This window comes from Pelophylax lessonae, assembly GCF_965119305.1.
Source record: "Pelophylax lessonae genome assembly, chromosome: 8".
NCBI lineage: Eukaryota > Metazoa > Chordata > Amphibia > Anura > Ranidae > Pelophylax > Pelophylax lessonae.
This window is the reverse complement of record NC_138775.1, coordinates 143,106,503-143,126,908: the sequence shown is the minus strand read 5'-3', so window position 1 is coordinate 143,126,908 and position 20,406 is coordinate 143,106,503. Positions and strand designations below refer to the sequence as shown.

At 43.5% G+C, this 20,406-nt stretch overlaps 1 protein-coding gene across 1 annotated transcript in view; it reads left to right on the top strand.

Annotated features, from left to right (window-relative positions):
* Nucleotides 1-1,181: 1,181 nt before the first annotated feature.
* The window catches only part of FOXRED2 (FAD dependent oxidoreductase domain containing 2), a 38,999-nt gene continuing 19,774 nt past the window's right edge, over nt 1,182-20,406 (top strand). The window contains exons 1-6 of the mRNA XM_082266396.1: nt 1,182-1,201; nt 1,329-1,441; nt 3,788-3,922; nt 11,638-12,132; nt 18,728-18,979; nt 19,105-19,386. Of these exons, the coding sequence (XP_082122522.1) occupies nt 11,639-12,132; nt 18,728-18,979; nt 19,105-19,386 (1,028 nt within the window). The 5' untranslated portion in view covers nt 1,182-1,201; nt 1,329-1,441; nt 3,788-3,922; nt 11,638. The remainder of the gene's footprint in view (nt 1,202-1,328; nt 1,442-3,787; nt 3,923-11,637; nt 12,133-18,727; nt 18,980-19,104; nt 19,387-20,406) is intronic.

Sequence of the window (20,406 nt, the reverse complement as noted above, 5' to 3'; positions counted from 1 at the left end):
ATTTTTTACTTTCTGCTATAAAACATTCCCAATAAAAAAAATTTAAAAACCAAATTTTTTTCATCATTTTAGGCCAATATGTACATATTTTTGGTAAATAAAATCCCAATAAGTGTATATTGATTGGTTTGCGCAAAAGGTATCGCATCTACAAACTAGGGGAAAGATCTATGTCATTTTTATTTATTTATTTAACTAGTAATGGCGGTGATCAGCGATTTTTAGCGGGACTGCGACATTGCGACGGACAGATCAGACCTAACTGATATTTTTTACACTTTTGAGGGGACCAATGACATTACTACAGTAATCAGTGCTAAAATATGCACTGTTACTGTACTAATGACACTGGCAGGGAAGGGGTTAACACCAGGGGCAAGCAAAGGGTTAAATGTGTGCCTAGGGGTTGCTTTCTAACTGTGTGGGGGATGGGCTCACTGGATAAACACAGAGACCTGTGTTCCTAAATAGGAGGAACACAGGACCCCTGTGTTCATCACTCACAGGACAGCGGTCTGCCGTGTTTATATGGGAAGACCGCTGTTCTGTCTCCATGGGTGCCCACCACAGACCCGCTGATTCGCTCCCCCTCCCCCTCTAACTGCTACATGAAGCGACATACATGTACGTCGTTTCACGTAACAGAGCTGACCTGCTGCAGTAAAACTATGGCGGCTGGTCAGCAAGTGGTTAATAGGAGCTCTGTCATTTTTCAAGTTGTCAGTAAAAAATGTGCTCCGGTTGGACAATTTGCCAGCCGGTTTATGATGAAGATTGATACAGGATGGTACTGCATTGATCATCATCATTAGAATAGCAGCATTGTATAGGAAAGCCCTGATCTCTGCAATAACAAACGTGTGTCTGTCTATTAGCTGCACAGCATGAAGGCGAATGATAGCAAACCTCTTCATACAGACGGCCAGTAGGGGTCGCTCTTAGCCATCTGAAAAGCTGTGCCTTGAAAGCAGCACAACACGTGACATCAGTCCATTCTCACATTGGATAGAGTTTTTCTATACGGAAATGAATGGAGCAATGAAGGCAGACCGTAATAAAGGGACAGGACACCGATTTCTATATATTCTCCGGATTTATCTGGTCATTGTCTGCTCTTGATGTAGCTGAGGTGTAAGGGTTCAGTGATGGGCTGTGATGACAGGGATCTGTCAGTCTGGACGGATGTGACAGGCAGTGATCGGTGATTGGACCTCTTCCTATCTCATCTGTTCCTATTAGTTTTCATATTCACACCAGAGAATTTGTCATAGAGAGCTTCTGATGCTGGAATGGAACTGATTTGTCTCATATGATTTGTTTTTCTCTAGAAACTCTCCCAGATCCCATATTCTGCTGTCTAATGAGGGGCTTATTCATTCCTTGGCATTGATAGGCTGGAACTGCGGTGAATGATCACACGATCCGGGGTTATGTATGAGAGGTGAGTAGCAACAGAGCACCAAAAATATTGATACTTGTGTTATATTAAAGATGAGCTCCTGAAAGTACACAACACACTATGGTGTAGATGCCCGGTAACTCCCATCAGATCTGTTTATATGAGCACCTATATGAGTACCTATATCAGAACCGATATGAGTACCTATGTGAGCACCTATATGAGTACCGATATCTGTAATGATATGAGTACCTATATGAGAACCGATATGAGTACCTATACCTATATGAGTACCGATATCTGTAACGATATGAGTACCGATATGAGTACCTATGTGAGCACCTATATGAGTACCTATTTGAGTACCGATATTTGTAACGATATGAGTACCTATTTCAATACCGATATCTGTACCAATATGAGTACCTATTTGAGTACCTATTTGAGTACCGATATCTGTACCAATATGAGTACCTATTTGAGTACTGATATGAGTACCTATATGAGCACCTATATTAGTACCGATATGAGCACCTATACCTATATGAGTACCGATATCTGTAACGATATGAGTACCTATTTGAGTACTGATATGAGTACCTATATGAGCACCTATATTAGTACCGATATGAGCACCTATACCTATATGAGTACCGATATCTGTAATGATATGAGTAATTATATGAGTACCTATATGAGAACCGATATGAGTATCTATGTGAGCACCTATATGAGTACCTATTTGAGTACCAATATTTGTAACAATATGAGTACCTATTTCAGTACCGATATCTGTACCAATATGACTACCTATTTGAGTACTGATATGAGTACCTATTTGAGTACCGATATCTGTAACAATATGAGTACCTATTTGAGTACTGATATGAGTACCTATTTGAGTACCGATATCTGTACCAATATGAGTACCTATTTGAGTACTGATATGAGTACCTATATGAGCGCCTATATTAGTACCGATATGAGCACCTATACCTATATGAGTACCGATATCTGTAATGATATGAGTAATTATATGAGTACCTATATGAGAACCGATATGAGTATCTATGTGAGCACCTATATGAGTACCTATTTGAGTACCAATATTTGTAACAATATGAGTACCTATTTCAGTACCGATATCTGTACCAATATGACTACCTATTTGAGTACTGATATGAGTACCTATTTGAGTACCGATATCTGTAACAATATGAGTACCTATTTGAGTACTGATATGAGTACCTATTTGAGTACCGATATCTGTACCAATATGAGTACCTATTTGAGTACTGATATGAGTACCTATATGAGCGCCTATATTAGTACCGATATGAGCACCTATACCTATATGAGTACCGATATCTGTAATGATATGAGTAATTATATGAGTACCTATATGAGAACCGATATGAGTATCTATGTGAGCACCTATATGAGTACCTATTTGAGTACCAATATTTGTAACAATATGAGTACCTATTTCAGTACCGATATCTGTACCAATATGACTACCTATTTGAGTACTGATATGAGTACCTATTTGAGTACCGATATCTGTAACAATATGAGTACCTATTTGAGTACTGATATGAGTACCTATATGAGCACCTATATTAGTACCGATATGAGCACCTATATGAGTACCTATTTGAGGATCGATATGAGTACCTAAACAACTCACAGAGACTTGTTTTGTCTTGAAGCAGAGAAACATATCTCACATACTGCCAGTAAAATAATGAGTTCCTACTTTTCCATAAAACTGGAATAAAGCAGGGAGTGGGGATTTAAATGTGCCACTAGAAACAAAAAATGTAAAGCTATAAATCACATTTTAATTTGTACAAAATGATTGCATAATAAAGAAAAAACACACCTATAATTCAGCTACCATCGATGTCAAGGTACAAATGCATCTAAATTTACAGAAATGGATCAAAATTTCTGTAAATTTAGATGTATCTCAACCCACGTGGACGGCAGCTGATCTATAGGTGTTTTTTTATTATGTGATCATTCTAATGTACAAATAAAAAATTGATTTTTATCTTTACATTTTTTGTTTTTTAGTGGCTCATTGAAACCATCACTCACTGCTTTATTCCAGTTTTCTGGAAAGGTAGGAACTCATTATTTTGCTGGCAGTATACATTTAGGGGAAGGTGCCAGTATTGTTTGAGATCAGGGCCCCCACCAACTGTAATTTCTAATCTGACATACTTTTTAGAACGCAAAATTATTTACTCATCTTAGTGCATTTTTATGATACCTTGGCATTGAGATTTATCTATTGGGATTCTTGGATATAGGTCTCACCATAGCCAAAGGGATCTTGAGTTGACAAATTTGCTTTATCTTTGATTTCATTTTTTGTGTCATCAGTCCAATTCAAAGGGGTTTCTAATCACTATGAGCCAATTGACAAGTCCCTAGCATTTATGGTTGACAAGCTCCGCTCATAGTGATATGTATTGTGTTACATCATACTGGTTAGTTTCCAGGTGTCTTTCTTTGCAGGTAAGTGACTTATTGAATGTGGGCATAGGTGGCATTGTAAAAGAGGATATACAGTATATGTGTGTGCATATATATATATATATATATTTTTTTTTTTTTTTTAAATGTAGCACTACTCCCTTGGGGGTTGCTGGTTAATGGGTGTTCTTCAGCACTACTGTGATCCTGTAAACCAGGGGTCCACAAACTTTTTAAACAGGGGGCCAGTTCACGGTCCCTCAGACACTGTTGGGGGCCGGACTATAGTTTGAAAAAAAAATATGAACGAATTCCAATGCGCATATTTTATTTGTAGTGCACAAAAAAACAGGAAAAACAATACAATATTTATTGTTTTATTTATATATATATATATATATGACCACAGCGTGCCCCCCTTTCAATGCAGAGTGACCACAGCGTGCCCCCTTTCAATGCCAGAGTGACCACAGCGTGCCCCATTTCAATGCCAGAGTGACCACAGCGTGCCCCCTTTCAATGCAGAGTGACCACAGCGTGTCCCCCTTTCAATGCAGAGTGACCACAGCGTGTCCCCCTTTCAATGCAGAGTGACCACAGCGTGTCCCCCTTTCAATGCAGAGTGACCACAGCGTGCCCCCTTTCAATGCAGAGTGACCACAGCGTGCCCCCTTTCAATGCCAGAGTGACCACAGCATGCCCCCTTTCAATGCAGAGAGACCACAGCGTGTCCCCCTTTCAATGCAGAGTGACCACAGCGTGTCCCCTTTCAATGCCAGAGTGACCACAGCGTGCCCCCTTTCAATGCCAGAGCGACCACAGCGTGCCCCCTTTTAATGCCAGAGCGACCACAGCGTGCCCCCTTTCAATGCCAGAGTGACCACAGAGTGCCCACTTTCAATGCCAGAGTGACCACAGGGTGCCCCCTTTCAATGCCAGATTGACCACAGCGTGTCCCCCTTTCAATGCAGAGGGACCACGGCTTGCCCCCCTTTCAATGCAAAGTGACCAAAGCATGCCCTCCTCTCAATACCAGAGTGACCACAGCTATACCCTGTCAGAATGCTATAACCCCGTCACTTCCGGTGGCGGTACATCATGAAACAGCTGTGAGACTCACCAGTGCACATGCGCAGACAGGACGGATTGCCGCTGTTACAGTCATCGACTCTGACAAGGTATAGCAGTCCATACAGGGGGCGGGACGGGGAGGAACATTTTGCAGAGCTCACTTAGCGGAGGCGGGGCGGGAGGGTTGAAGGAGGCGGGAAGGAAGTTCGGCCGTGACATTAATACAGGCCTTCTAGCCATTAAAAGGCATAAAAAAAAACAAAACATATACTTAGTATTTTATATAAATTATATATAGGAGGAGCCACTTCGGCTTTTAATGGCTAGAATGCCTGTATTAATGTGACGGCCGAACTTCCTTCCCGCCTCCTCTCAGTTCTACCCTCCGTCCCCGCCTCTGGTAAGTGAGCTCTGCAAAATGTTCCTCCCCGCCCCCTGTAAGGACTCGATGACGGGTGTTCTGACAGATACCCTGTCACTGCGCAAAATGTTCCTCCCCGTCCTGCCCCCTGTATGGACGGCTATACCTTGTCAGAGTCAATGACTAACAGCGGCAAGCCGACCTGTCTGCGCATGCACACTGGTGAGTCTCACAGCTGTTTCATGACGTACCGCCCCCGGAAGCGACGGGAGTATAGCATTCTGACAGGTTATAGCAATCTGTCAGAACACCGGCCTGCGGGCCGGGCTCAGGACCCTGGCGGGCCGCATGCGGCCCGCGGGCCATAGCTTGAGGACCCCTGCTGTAAACCATCCAGCCCACCTAACACTCTAGGTCCAGACATTGTGTATACACCTTTAAGATTTACACTGACAGAGTACAAATGAGTTTTGACTTTAAAGACCCGTACACAGGATACGAAAATCGGAAGTAAAATTTCGTCCGACGAACAATCTGTCGATTTTCTGATCGTTAGTATAGTGCTTTCGACAGCCGATTACGAATTTTCGGGTGACAAAAACTGGATGCGCAGGCTATAAAATTTTTATCGTACGTGAACACAACATCTGATTTTCATCTAATTAGTACAGTTTTCCTCCGAAAAAAATCGTAAGAGCAAGACTACGCATGCTCAGAAACTAAAGAATACATACAAAACAATTCAACACAAGACATCACTTCTGAAGTAGAATTCTGTCGTACAAGAATTTTCATATGAAAGTAACCTCTTCACTTTCCATATGAGACTAGCATGCAACAAAAAACGGACGAAAGATCGTCCGATAATCTCATCGTATGTACGAGGCTTTACTCAGTGAGTAAGCAAGTGAAATCATGTCAGTCAGCTGAACCCCTGCTTAAACCATCAGGGTTCAACCAGACTGACACAGAAAACAACAGAAAACAGTAAGTTATAATATCAGGGCACAGTATTGTAAATAATGTTGTATATCCTAGAAGTGTAATGAATATTTCCTAACACAATAAGATAATGAGGCAATACTCAAATTGAAAAAGAACTCTAGGCTAATTTATACTGTCAGTCCCCTTTTTGCAATATGACAATAAACTAGAACGTGTCCCCTTTAAAACGACTGTGCATCAATGTCCCTCCCTTTAGCAAGGCCTTGCTATGTTCTTCACCGGCAGTTGGAGCTCATAGATAATTTCCACTGTGGTTTAAAATATCTAGAGGATCAGATGTTATATTGTAATCCTAAGAGTGTCTGTTGCAATGTCTGCAGTCAGTGTTAAGATGAGATGTTATACTTGCGGTCTGAGCCAAGCATAGGCACCCTCTCTCCAACTTGGATGTCCATCCGTGAGGGCCCGCTGGAACAGGCAATGTGATTTCCCACGCTGTCTGGAGACAGGCTGCGCTCTGCCACCTCAGGAGGTCTGACTGACCTCCACTCTCTCTCTCCCTCTCTCCCTCCCTCAGTGATAATGATAAAGCATCCACAGTACAATGACCAGAATCCGCTCCGCTGAGACTGAATTCTGTACTAGGCCGCAGGCTGCTCTCAGTCACACACTCAGCAGGCTGATGTGCACGCGATGGATCCCAGAAGCAAGAGAGTTTTCATGCTGTGGAGCAGATAGTTTTATAACTTCTCCCAAGATGCTCCGTTCCCCCTTTAGCCTCATGGGAAGATAGTTTCCTCGGTTATCCAAACAATGATCAGGTCTCTGCCAGAAACTACAGCTCCCACTATCCCAATCTTCCACTTCCTGCCAGAGGGCGATTCCATTTGAAATCAGCATTAAAGGGGAACAGGAACAATTCCAACAACAACAATAAATCTGTATATTTATAAAAGTAGTCTGATCCCGGCTACATCAAGAATGTTTCTTTATACAGCTGTACAGTTATTTTATATGCTGTGGCCAGAAAAAAGAAACGTTGCCCCTTCCCTTTGCATATCTGGATATATCCAACAGCAACAGGATTTAAGCACTTGCATACCATGTGAACCTTATTTAAAGCCTGTAAGCCTGCCATTTTGAGCCCAGGATCACACCTTTTCTACCTGTATGATCACTGACTATAGTCTTAAAGTATGACTTACTTGCTTTAAATAAGGCTTGATCCTCTATGACAAGAGGGTGGGTTTGATCATCTGCAAAGACTGTTGAGCCACTTGGAGGTATAAATGTACAATTATGGATCATAGATTAAAACAACCCACCAAAATATCCACCAGGGCAAACTGATAGACCTCTGGGGGCTGGGGTATTATGGCAAATTACCAGTCCATAGTAGAGCATTTAACAATTCAACACAATTATAAGGTACTGTAATACCAGAAATAATACCAGAAAACACAATATTATGCACTCTTGACTTTTTATAATATAACCTCAAATAACTAGACATTATATTTCTCCTAACCATGTCAACCTGCAAAGAGTGTTTAAAATGGGCTTCAAGTGGAACTAGACCCATCATTTTAATTGTTTTCCATAACAGTTAAAGGTATGCCATGAATGATAAACGTTGCATTTGCTTGTGAACTCAACGGAACTGTCAGATTATCAAATGGCAGGTGTCATAACTGATCACATGTTCACAGGGCCGGAGCTCCCGCTAGGCGAACTAGGCAGCCTCCTAGGGCGCACTGCCGCCTAGGGACGCACTGCTGGCCAGACTTTGCAGAACTGCTAACTGCCTGACTCAGATTGTGTCACTTACTGTGAGTGACCTGTGCCATGCACCATCTGGAATGGATCTCCTCATCATCCGGAGGACCGGACCGCATCTGATCCGACTCTGTGACTCTCTGCTGCAGAGCCCACACAGCACAGGTTGCTAGAGCCGCTTGGCGTCTAGCAACCAGTGACGTCACGCCTTCCTTGGCTCCTCCACTCTGCCGTGCCGCCGCCTCCCCGACCCCGCCAACTCCAATTTGGCTCCGCCTCCACTCCACTTCCACCACATGGGAGACGGCATGGTACAGTTCAACGGTGTCCTGCTTTGAGCGACAGGGACTGATCCTGCATACAGCGGACGACTCATGAGGAGGCACTACCGATGTATGGTATTTATGCACAAGCTGTGTTTATCCACTCTGTCAGCGGAGGTTGAGAAGTGGATAATCAAATGACTGTTTTTCACTGTGGAGTGCACTACATTGCCCATTGCTTCACGCTCTGCTGTGGCTGCTTCATCTTGCTGTTAGTTCAGGTCCTGAGACAGTGCCTGCTCTGCAATATGTGCTACTGCTTGACCACATGCAGTCATCTCCCTGTTCATGTTGCTTTGCTTTTAACCATCTGGTTTAGCTGGGAGCTCTGGGCTATATGCACTTTATGCCTGAGCTTCTCCCATTGGCCTGGTTTTCTTGCCTTTCCCCTTGTGGGATGTATATTATCTTTCCTGGACATCTATTGGTGGAATTTATACAGTTCTTTACTCTGTACATTTAGTACCTACACTATGTACTTGTTTGTTGGATTGTATGGATGTGTATGTAGCATATATAGTTTATAGACAACGTTGTCTTTTTTTGTGGTGATGGAAGGTGGTTTTACCGCGCGTTTAGCAGTGCAGGCGAGGCACATGAGAACTGAGAGACAGTCTGTATACAGTATTGAAAGGAAGGATCAATTCAGGCACCTAAGGAGTTTAAGGTAAAAATTTGGGGATACTTCCAATTTAAATATGAGGCCTGTAGGCTGTGTTAATACTGTCTTAGATATGTGCAGTGCAGTGCAATTACAAAGGCCACTGAACAGACTGTATGTGTAGATAGATAGTCTATCTATATACACAGTGTGTTCAGTAGCCTTTGTAATTGCACTGCACTGCACATATAACTAAGACAGTATTAACATAGCCTGCAGGCCTCATATTTAAATTGGAAGTATTCCCAGGCTCAGGCTGTGTACAGTATGGCATCATGATGATGATGATGCCATACTAGTACTATTACTAGTACTACTGTACACAGCCTGAGCCTGGGAATACTTCCAATTTAAATATGAGGCCTGCAGGCTATGTTAATACTGTCTTAGTTATATGTGCAGTGCAGTGCAATTACAAAGGCTACTGAACACACTGTGTATATAGATGGACTATCTATCTACATACACAGTCTTGTGTGCAATGCAGTTGGGGGGGCGCACGTGGCGGGGGCACGGGTGACGGGGGGGCGCAAGTAGCTGGTCTTGCCTAGGGCGCAAAATAGTCTAGCACCGGCCCTGCATGTTCAGCACTATGATAACTAGAGATCAAACTGAAGCTAAGGCAGGCCATACATTATGCAGTTTTCTTTCCTTCAACCATTGATTGAAGGAAAGAAAATGGCTGAATTTCCCATCAGCACAGCCAGTGTTGATGGGGGAAATCTCTCCTGCTGCACTACCATATTCTGACAGCGGGAGGTTTCCCAGCCATTAGTATATATATTGTTATTCAAAATGTGAGAGCACTGAAAGCTAAAAATTGGTCTGGTTAGGAAGGGGGTTTAAGTGCCCAGTGGGTAAGTGGTTAAGATGGCAGCTTGCTCTGCTGTAAAGGATATAAGGGTTTAGTTCCACATTGACACTCTATTATGACATGTAGAAAAATGTTATCTGGTCCAGTGAATCCCATTTACTAATGCATTACTGCAGTGGCAGTGCCATACTTCCAGCTACTTCCATACTACTGACGTAGGCTCTTTACCATGTGACCAGCTGTATCCAATCACAGCTGGTCACATAGTACACAGGAAGAGCTGTTGATCGGCTTTCCTTAGTTCGTGCCTGACAGGCACGAGTAGAGGAGAGCTGATCTGCGGCTCTCCTGACAGGGGAGGGTCTGCACTGGTAATCAGATCATTTATTACCAGTGCAGACCCTTGGGGGGGGGGCCACTAGAACCACCAGGGATGCCCACCGATGACCCCAGAGATGCCCACCATGGCCACCAGGGATGGCAATCAGGGCTTAGGGAGCCCACCAGTGCCCTCCCCATCAGTGCTGCCTGCCAGTGCCCTCCCCATCAGTGCTGCCCATCATTGCCATCTATCAGTGCCACCCACCAGTGCCCATTATTGCCCACCAGTGCCGCCTATCAGTGCCCATTAGTGCCCATCAATGCCGTCCGTCAGTGCCACCTATCAGTGCCTATCAGTGCCGCCTATCAGTGCCCATTAGTTCCACCTATCAGTGCCCATCAATGCCACCTATCAGTGCCCAGCAGTGCCACCTATCAGTGCCCACCAATGCTGCATATCAGTGCTACCTATCAGTGCCACATATCAGTGCTGCCTATCAGTGCCGCATATAAGTGCCACCCCATCAGTGCCTCCTCATCAGTGCTCATCAGTGCAGGAAAAAACGTATCTATTTACAAAATTGTATAACATAAACAAAAAAACTTTTTTTTTTTTCAAACTTTTCGGTCTTTTTTTATTTGTTTAGCAAAAAAGTAAAAACCTTGCGGTGATCAAATACCACCAAAAGAAAGCTCTATTTGTGGGAAAACACATACATTTGGTTTAGGTACAGTGTTGCATGACCGCGCAATTGTCAAAATGCAACAGCGCTAAAAGCTGAAAATTGGCCTGGGCAGGAAGGGGGTGAAAGTGCCCGGTATTGAAGTGGTTAACGTCTGAATGCAGCCAAAACAGAAAAATCAGCACAAATGACATAACTTAGTCAGTAAAACGTGTCCCTTGTGCTGATGTCTCTTCTGTTAGTAGAAATCCTTCTCCATCCATTATCGCCCTTAACCCCACTGTCATAATCTTCCAGTGTGGCGGAAGGTAATAGAACTGAGGGAACTGTCACAGGCGCTCATCAAGAGAGCCTGAAAAGTGCCCTTTCCATTCAGCTGCTCAGTTTAATATTTCTGTGAATGGAACAGGATCAATGAAAGGATGACAGCAGATGATTGAAAGGTCTGCCCCCTCCATTCAAAGATCCTGTTTCATTCCTAGAATAGATAATTCATAGAGAGCCTGTTACAGTCCCTTCTATTAATAGATTATAGTGGGGGTATAGATAGAGGAGGATTTCTATTAACAGAAGAGGCATTAGCACAAGGACACATCCTACTGACTGTAAGTTACATCCCTTGTGCTGATTTTTCAGTTTTATGTTTTGAGTACACTTAGGTTTTAATGCATGGAAAATGCAAGATATAAGAGGTGTCATGGTGCATATCAATTGCTGTTTTCTCACTGAAAATAATATTCATGTTATAAAATGTTTCCAACTATTATTTGTATGCTGAAACTTTACATTTTCTATTGTGCAGAATGCAGGTTGTGCAGATGATATTTCTTCTAAGCCTTCCATCTGTCTTCTCAAAGCTATACTCCTATGATTACTGTGTCCTTGGAGCTGGTCCTGGAGGGCTTCAGATTGCAAAGTTTCTTAAAGATTCTGGGAGGGATTATGTAGTCTTTGAAAGGAACCGTAGACCCGGTAGCTTCTTTTTAAATCTTCCACGGCACCGTAAATTAATCAGCATTAACAAACAATTTACTGGTCGGAAAAACAAAGAATTTAATCTTCGTCATGACTGGAATTCTCTGCTAAGCAAGGATGAACAGTTGCTTTTTGGGCATTATTCACATGAATTCTTTCCTCATGCGGATGACATGGTGAGGTATTTACAAAATTTCAGTATTGGAATCAATGTGCGTTATGGAACAGATATCAAAAACATCAGGATAGAAACCAACCCAGAAGCATGGAATGGACATCGATTTCTACTTATGGATCAAACAGGACAAGAACATGAGTGCAAGTAAGCTAGAACAAATATAGCCTAGAACGTCAAATTATTGACATAAAATACAGTAACTCTTAGACTTCATTCACATATAGGCGTCTCAGATCGCGTGGAGAATTGCAGCGATTCTGCCCGTGATCCCGAACCATTGCAAGTCGCAGGGGAGCCCGTGCGATTCCCCTGACTTGCAATGGCGTCACGGGAGTTGCACGGTCGTCCCGCGACTTGCAGTGGTTCGGGATTGCAGGCAGAATCGCAGCAATTCTGCCCGCGACCCGGGGCACCTATATGTAAATGGCGCCTTATATGTGAAGCTCTGCTATATCAGTTATTTTAATTATAATATATTAATAATATATATATATAAATAGATATGTAGGCTGTGATCAGTGTATTATTAATATGACTTGTATTTTTTTAGTTTCACTGCTTCTAGATTAAGTGCCGGTTCACACTAGTACGACTTGTCAGGCGACTTGGTCAGCCTGACAAGTCGCGCACCGTCGCGGTCCATTGTGTGGTACAGGAACGGTTCTAATAGGAGCGACACAAGTCGCTCCGACTTAGAAAAAGGTTCCTGTACTACTTCGGGGCGACCTGGAGCGACTTGCATAGACATTAATTTTATGAAGTCCGTGCAAGTCGTGCCGAAGTTGCGGTGCAGGCGCCTTTACAGGTCGCCCCCGAAGTCATGCCGCTTCAGTGTGAACCGGTGTTCCGTGAGAATTACCTACCCGTGAGAAAAACCTACCCTCGTCACTTCCGGTTGCACGGCACTGTATGTCATTCGGCGTTTACATTAAAACAGCTGTGCTGCAATACGAGTGATCTCCACTCCTGTCCCTGTCACTTCCCTCATCTCGGCTACTAAATATAAAAGCGGCGGCGGCTGTATGAGAACATAAATCACGGAGCCGAGACCCGCTTTTATATTTACTAGCCAAGATCAGGGGAGTGACAGGGACAGGAGCGGAGATGACTTATATTGCAGCACACTTGTTTTAATGTAAGCGTGGCGTGGGTAGGTTTTTTTCACGGACACCGTGATAATTTCGTACTAGTGCGCATGCGCACTAGTCAGGTCCTCAGCTCTCTCATTAGGTATCCGGGGCTGTGAGCATGCGCACTGCTGCGCTGCTCAGCTGTTCCTGGCCGGAAGTGACGAGGGTAGGTTTTTCTCACAGGGTAGGTAATTCTCACGTTACACCGGCACTACGGGTCTAGTATAAGTGAATGCAATTCCTGGCTGCTTTGTTTACAAACAGAATGAAGCGGCAGGGAGCTGGCAATTTACTGGCAATTAAGGCCCCTTTCACACTTAAGCGACCTAAAAGTCGCGTGATTTTACCATGATTTTTTTTGCCACGATTTTGCCTGGACTTGAAGCAATGCCTATGTCTATGGACCTCAAAACGCATTAAATCGGCCCAAAGTAGTGCAGGGACTACTTTGAAGTGGTTGCAACTTGAAGTTGCACAGATATGAACGGTACTCATAGGAAATCATGGAGAAGGACTTGTCATGTGACTTTGCAGTCCCAAGTCGCAGGACATGTCGCACAAGTGTTTAAAGGGGCCTTAAACACACTTTTTTCTTTCTAAAGTTGGGTTCACACTAATGCGATTGCGGACATTCCTGTGTACATCACATGCGATGTCTGTGCATATACAGGTTGTATGGCTGAAATCGCATCGCATTCATGCCAAAATGGTGCAGGATCCTTTTTTTTGACCGCACTGGAATTGGATCGCATGGATGTTTAGACCCATGCGATCCAATTATATCCAATTCCACAGTTCGCACTGTGTTCTGCGAACCAATTTGGGGGTGTCATTTACTTTATATTGACACCCCCAGTGGTTCGCAGAGTACTGTGTGAACTGCTTGCGATTCTAAAGCGGTGCAGGACCCTGCACAGGCATCACTGTGATTCCTACATTGCACCAGTGTGAACCAAGCCTTAATGTCAGTGTTGCTGTGGTAGGTTGCCCTCCATCATATAACACAACTTCCACACACTGGTAAATGCCAACTTCTATATTTTATCTATTTAGAATCTGAAATCACATCCCCAATACAACAATAGAGGAAAAGCTGCTAACACGTTTCATGCCGTTAAGAGCCTAATCATAGCTGCTTTGCTTATGCGATGCTATGAATTGGCGTGTGAAACTTCTGATCTCTTCTCTTGTTGCACTGTGGATGTGGTTTTACATTTTATATTGATGGAATAAAGATGTTGACATTTACCAGTGTGCAGTTATTATCTTTAGGAGTTATGTTATAGCGCTGCAGTGACCAGCTGGATCGGCACCTGGACTGTGTGGGCAAGCCGGTCATGGCACAACCTAGAGCGGTACTTTGTATTATATAAACAATAGCATGTATACATCACACAGATGCACCACTTCACAGGCAGGGTGAGGACATCCCACAGATATGTTATTTAATGACGTTTTGTGTTTCTAGGCCTTTTTCACACTTTTATGGCCTGAAATTTGTGCGATTTTGACGCGACTTGAAGCAATGCCTCTGTAATCTTGGGGTCTATGGACCTCAAGTCTCATCAAAGTCAGACCAAAATAGTGCAGGGACTACTTTGAAGTGAAGTCATACAGATATGAATGGTACTCATTGGAAATCATGGAGTACGACTTGTCATGGGACTTTGCAGTCCCAAGTTGCAGGACAAGTCGCACAAGTGTAAAAGGGGCCTTAATGTTTCACTTTAAGCATTACTAAAATCACTTCCCTCAGCCAAACAAAATTTAAAACATTTTTCTTTTGCTTTGGTAAATATTCCCCATGCCACTGCCCAGCATCCTGTGCCATTTGTGCACCCCAAAGCTCAAACACACATGCCTTTATCTGCAGCCTCTGATGCACTGGACAGTGAATGAAAGGGAAGTGCTGTGTCCTGAGACTTCCTGATTATTCACAAACTGAAGCATAGTAAACACAGTTATGAATGAACACAGTGAGTGAGTGTATTTACTGTGTTCATTTATAAAAGGAAGGGGGTGTTAAATTATATATTGCTTAGTCCCTTTCCCCGCTCTCCATTCCAGAACATCGCCCGCAACAGCCGGAGGGAGAGGAGAGGAAGGAGCAAAGCCAGCAGCACTGCGGTGGGGGGGTTGGCAACACATAGGGAAGCCCAGGCAGTAGGGGGAATTGGCACTGCACAGAGTGATTAAGGTGACACCCCCTACGCATATGGTTCCCACTGAGTTTTATTGGGGTTCAGATTCGGCACCCTAACTTTAGACACATTCACCGAACCCTGCTTGAACCAAACTCGGGTATGTTCGGCTCATCAATAATACTAATGTCACTGTTATATATGAGGGGCGTTCAAGTCAAACCGGGACTTTGGAATTTATATAATAAAAGAACAAATTTCAAGAAATGGAAACTGCATTTATTTTTCAACATACTCCTGTTACATTTATACACTTATCCTAGCGTTTAATTAATGCCTGGAAAGCTTTGGCATAGAAAGATTTGTCAGTATGCCTGAATCATCCTAGGACAGCCTGCTTTACTTTGTTCACTGTTCTCCCAGAAAGATTTGTCTCTTGTGCACTTGTCACGACAGGTTAAGCATTAATTATCCAGGATCAGGCATTCCACGAGCTAAATGTTCACAGGAATGACTGCTGTTGGCTGGGAATCATCAGGTCCGGGATCGTCACTGATGGATGTACGGCCATCTTTGAAACTTTTACAACAATCAAATGTCTTAAGCTAGCCATACACTAGCCGAAAATTCGTTCAAACACATTTTCAAACAACAAAAAATCGTCCGTGAGAGCAGACGATCGTGCCATCATGTAATGACCGAATTTTGAACGATAGATCATTCAATGGATTTTTTTCGTTCAGTTGGTCACATATGGCTAGTGCAAACAGTTCAGCCAAGAAAAACATTAACCTTTCAATTTATCGTTAGTTCGGCAGAATTTTCCAAACTGTTCCTTCAATTTTTCGGCTCTGAAAAGTTAAAAACGATTTTCTATTTGTTCCCATTAACTGGACGAAAAATGAAAATCGGACCAAATGACAGATTTTCAAATGATTTTTCGGCTAGTGTATGGCCAGCATTACTGTGGATGAGCGTCTTATCACTGTACTGTGCTTGAAGTCTTCTGTAGATATCCACAGGTTTTACCCAAGAAACGTCATCACCACACGCTGTTCCATGCACGCACTAACCGTATTGGTGCCATCTTGATTTTGTCTCTGGATCGGTCCACGACATGTGCGTAACCTATCAGTAATCGGACACACTTGCCACTTACTACTGTGTGTAGTACCGCCACGCTAACATCCCTTTTTATACCTGTAAAATAAAAGTCCCAGCTTGACTTGAACGCCTCTCGTATTACAAGAGTACGACTGTGTCTTGTATTAAAGTATGATTTATTTCCCGTTGCTATTATACAGTGGGTACGGAAAGTATTCAGACCCCCTTAAATTTTTCACTCTTTGTTATATTGCAGCCATTTGCTAAAATCATTTAAGTTCATTCTTCTTCCTCATGAATGTACACATAGCACCCCATACTGACAGAAAAACACAGAATTGTTGACATTGTTGCAGATTTATTAAAAAAGAAAAACTGAAATATCACATGGTCCTAAGTATTCAGACCCTTTGCTCAGTATTTAGTAGAAGCCCCCTTTTGATCTAATACAGCCAGGAGTCTTTTTGGGAAAGATGCAACAAGTCTTTCACACCTGGATTTGGGGATCCTCTGCCATTCCTCCTTGCAGATCCTCTCCAGTTCTGTCAGGTTGGATGGTAAACCTTGGTGGACAGCCATTTTTAGGTCTCTCCAGAGATGCTCAATTGGGTTTAAGTCAGGGCTCTGGCTGGGCCATTCAAGAACAGTCACGGAGTTGTTGTGAAGCCACTCCTTCGTTATTTTAGCTGTGTGCTTAGGGTCATTGTCTTGTTGGAAGGTAAACCTTCGGCCCAGTCTGAGGTCCAGAGCACTCTGGAGAAGGTTTTTGTCCAGGATATCCCTGTACTTGGCCGCATTCATCTTTCCCTCGATTGCAACCAGTCGTCCTGTCCCTGCAGCTGAAAAACACCCCCACAGCATGATGCTGCCACCACCATGCTTCACTGTTGGGACTGTATTGGACAGGTGATGAGCAGTGCCTGGTTTTCTCCACACATACCGCTTAGAATTAAGGCCAAAAAGTTCTATTTTGGTCTCATCAGACCAGAGAATCTTATTTCTCACCATCTTGGAGTCCTTCAGGTGTTTTTTAGCAAACTCCATGCGGGCTTTCACGTGTCTTACACTGAGGAGAGGCTTCCGTCGGGCCACTCTGCCATAAAGCCCCGACTGGTGGAGGGCTGCAGTGATGGTTGACTTTCTACAACTTTCTCCCATCTCCTGACTGCATCTCTGGAGCTCAGCCACAGTGATCTTTGGGTTCTTCTTTACCTCTCTCACCATGGCTCTTCTCCCCCGATAGCTCAGTTTGGCCGGACGGCCAGCTCTAGGAAGGGTTCTGGTCGTCCCAAACGTCTTCCATTTGAGGATTATGGAGGCCACTGTGCTCTTAGGAACCTTAAATGCAGCAGAAATCTTTTTGTAACCTTGGCCAGATCTGTGCCTTGCCACAATTCTGTCTCTGAGCTCTTCAGGCAGTTCCTTTGACCTCATGATTCTCATTTTCTCTGACATGCATTGTGATCTGGAAGGTCTTATATAGACAGGTGTGTAGCTTTCCTAATCAAGTCCAATCAGTATAATCAAACACAGCTGGACTCAAATGAAGGTGTAGAACCATCTCAAGGATGATCAGAAGAAATGGAAAGCACCTGAGTTAAATATATGAGTGTCACAGCAAAGGGTCTGAATACTTAGGACCATGTGATATTTGAGTTTTTCTTTTTTAATAAATCTGCAACAATGTCAACAATTCTGTGTTTTCCCGTCAATATGGGGAGCTGTGTGTACATTCATGAGGAAGAAGAATGAACTTAAGGGCTCTTTCACACGGGTGGTCCGATCAGATCCGCCTGTCAGTTTTTTAGGCGGATCTGATCGGATCCTCCATGCAGCTCTATGGGGCAGCGGGTGTCAGCGGAGGTCACCTCCGCTGACACCCGCTGCCATCCGCATCCGATCCTGCGCTGAAATTCCATCCGTTCAGTAATCGGAGCGGAGCGGATCTGATGAGAGCGGACAAGCGGTCCGCTCTCCTCCGATCCCCCATAGAGGGCAGCGGGTGCTGAGACACCTCCCTCTCCGCTCTGCAAGCGGAGACGGAGCTGTCATCCGCCCGGCTCAGCGGGGATCGCGGATCGATCCCCGCTGAGCAACACGGATCCGCCTGCGGAGGCGGACCGTGTGAAAGAAGCCTAAATGATTTTAGCAAATGGCTGCAATATAACAAAGAGTGAAAAATTTAAGGGGGTCTGAATACTTTCCATACCCACTGTATACCTACTGGTATACTATGCTCACTAAAGGTATACACATATTCATATTTGCTTGTTTTTGCATTGTATTTTTGAACAATTTACTTTTTGTTGATTTTGTCAGTGTGAATTGTCTTTATAATTCTTGGTTTCTTACTGCTTGTTTCAGTGTTTTGTTGGTGGCTAGTGGCTTATCTTTGCCTAATGTGGTAAACTTTCCTGGTGCAGAATATACGGAGGGTTATGAGACTGTGTCTGTAGACCCTCAGAATTTTACGGGACAGAGTGTTCTTATTCTGGGGCGTGGGAACTCTGCATTTGAGACAGCGGACAATATCCTGGGCTCTACCAATTTTATACATATGCTTGGTCGCTCAAGAGTTCGTCTCTCCTGGTCTACACACTATGTGGGGGATTTAAGGTGAGTGAATTAAATATGTCCTTAAGTAAAGAACTGAACACTTTCTTTTCAACTTTTTTTTCCATGGCAGCCATAGATAACAGAACCTTCAAAAAAGTATTCCTTATTTGTGCTTCTTTCCGCAGAGCTATTAACAATGGACTTTTGGACACATACCAGCTGAAGTCCTTGGATGGGCTTCTAGAAGGCGATATATCTGACCTGGCATTAGTCCGCGATGGGTCTGGAAAACTCTACGTCACCCATAAGCATTATCTAAAAAATGTTATTAACTCTACAAATAATGACACAATAAATCCTCATACCATGCTTCCCAAGGATGATCTAGATAACTTTGCAGCAAGAGAACCATATGACCGTGTCATTCGTTGCTTGGGATGGAAATTTGATTTCTCAATATTTGATAAGTAATGAAATTTAATTATTTGTTCTCTTTATTGATACAGAGCAGGATGTGAAAAACATTATGTGTGTATATTAAAGAAATATATCATACACACTAATTAGAAAGTGGCAACATTTTTAATAACAATTACAAAATGGCTTGTGTGGCAATTTTGTATACTATTTTTTTCCTAAACAAAAGTCGAATTCCCCTTTAAAACACTTCTATATGAACAATATCTTCCTGGCACATGAAGTTATATAATAATGTGTGATTTCTTTGAATTTGCTTAATGTATTTTTATGAATTGTATAAAGGTAAACAATTATTTTTTTCTATAGTATGATGTAGATTGGCAATGGTAAACATTTATAGACAGCTTATTGCAGGGCTTGACAAAATTTGCTTGAAATTTAGGAGCCAGCTAAAAAAGTTAGGAGACAGTTTTTTTTTTTTTTTACGCATGCCGAATGGCCGGCTTCTGTCGGACCGGCTGCCATACACATGGGCCGAATGGCGGCCAATTTTTAATGAACCGGCTGATGTTGCCTGGCATTCAGGCAGTGTGTACTTGGCTTGATGGTGTGATGGGCAGTGGCTCACTAGGGAAGGACAGTGCAGCAAGTTGGAGGTAATAGGAGATCCATTACCCTTAGGCCCCTTTCACACGAGCACCTCCGCTAAGCGAGATCTGCTTGCTCAGTGGAGATTTCTCTGCTAATACCCGCTGAGCAGGTGGATGACAGGACTTGTCCACTCCGCTATGCAGAGCGAACATGGACACAGTCCTGCTCTCCTCTATGGGGCAGTCGGATGGAAATGGACTGCCTGTCCATTTCAATCCGATTCCATCTGATTGGATCTGTCGGACGGATGGAAAGTAGGACCACCATCCGTCTGTTTTTTGGCCGACAGCGGACATCCGCCACTCCATAGAAGAGACTGGAGGGTCCGATCAGGTCTGCCTGAAAAATTGACAGGCGGACCTGATCAGGCAGCCCATGTGAAAGAGGCCTTCCGCTGTGTGGCATGACAGGGAGGG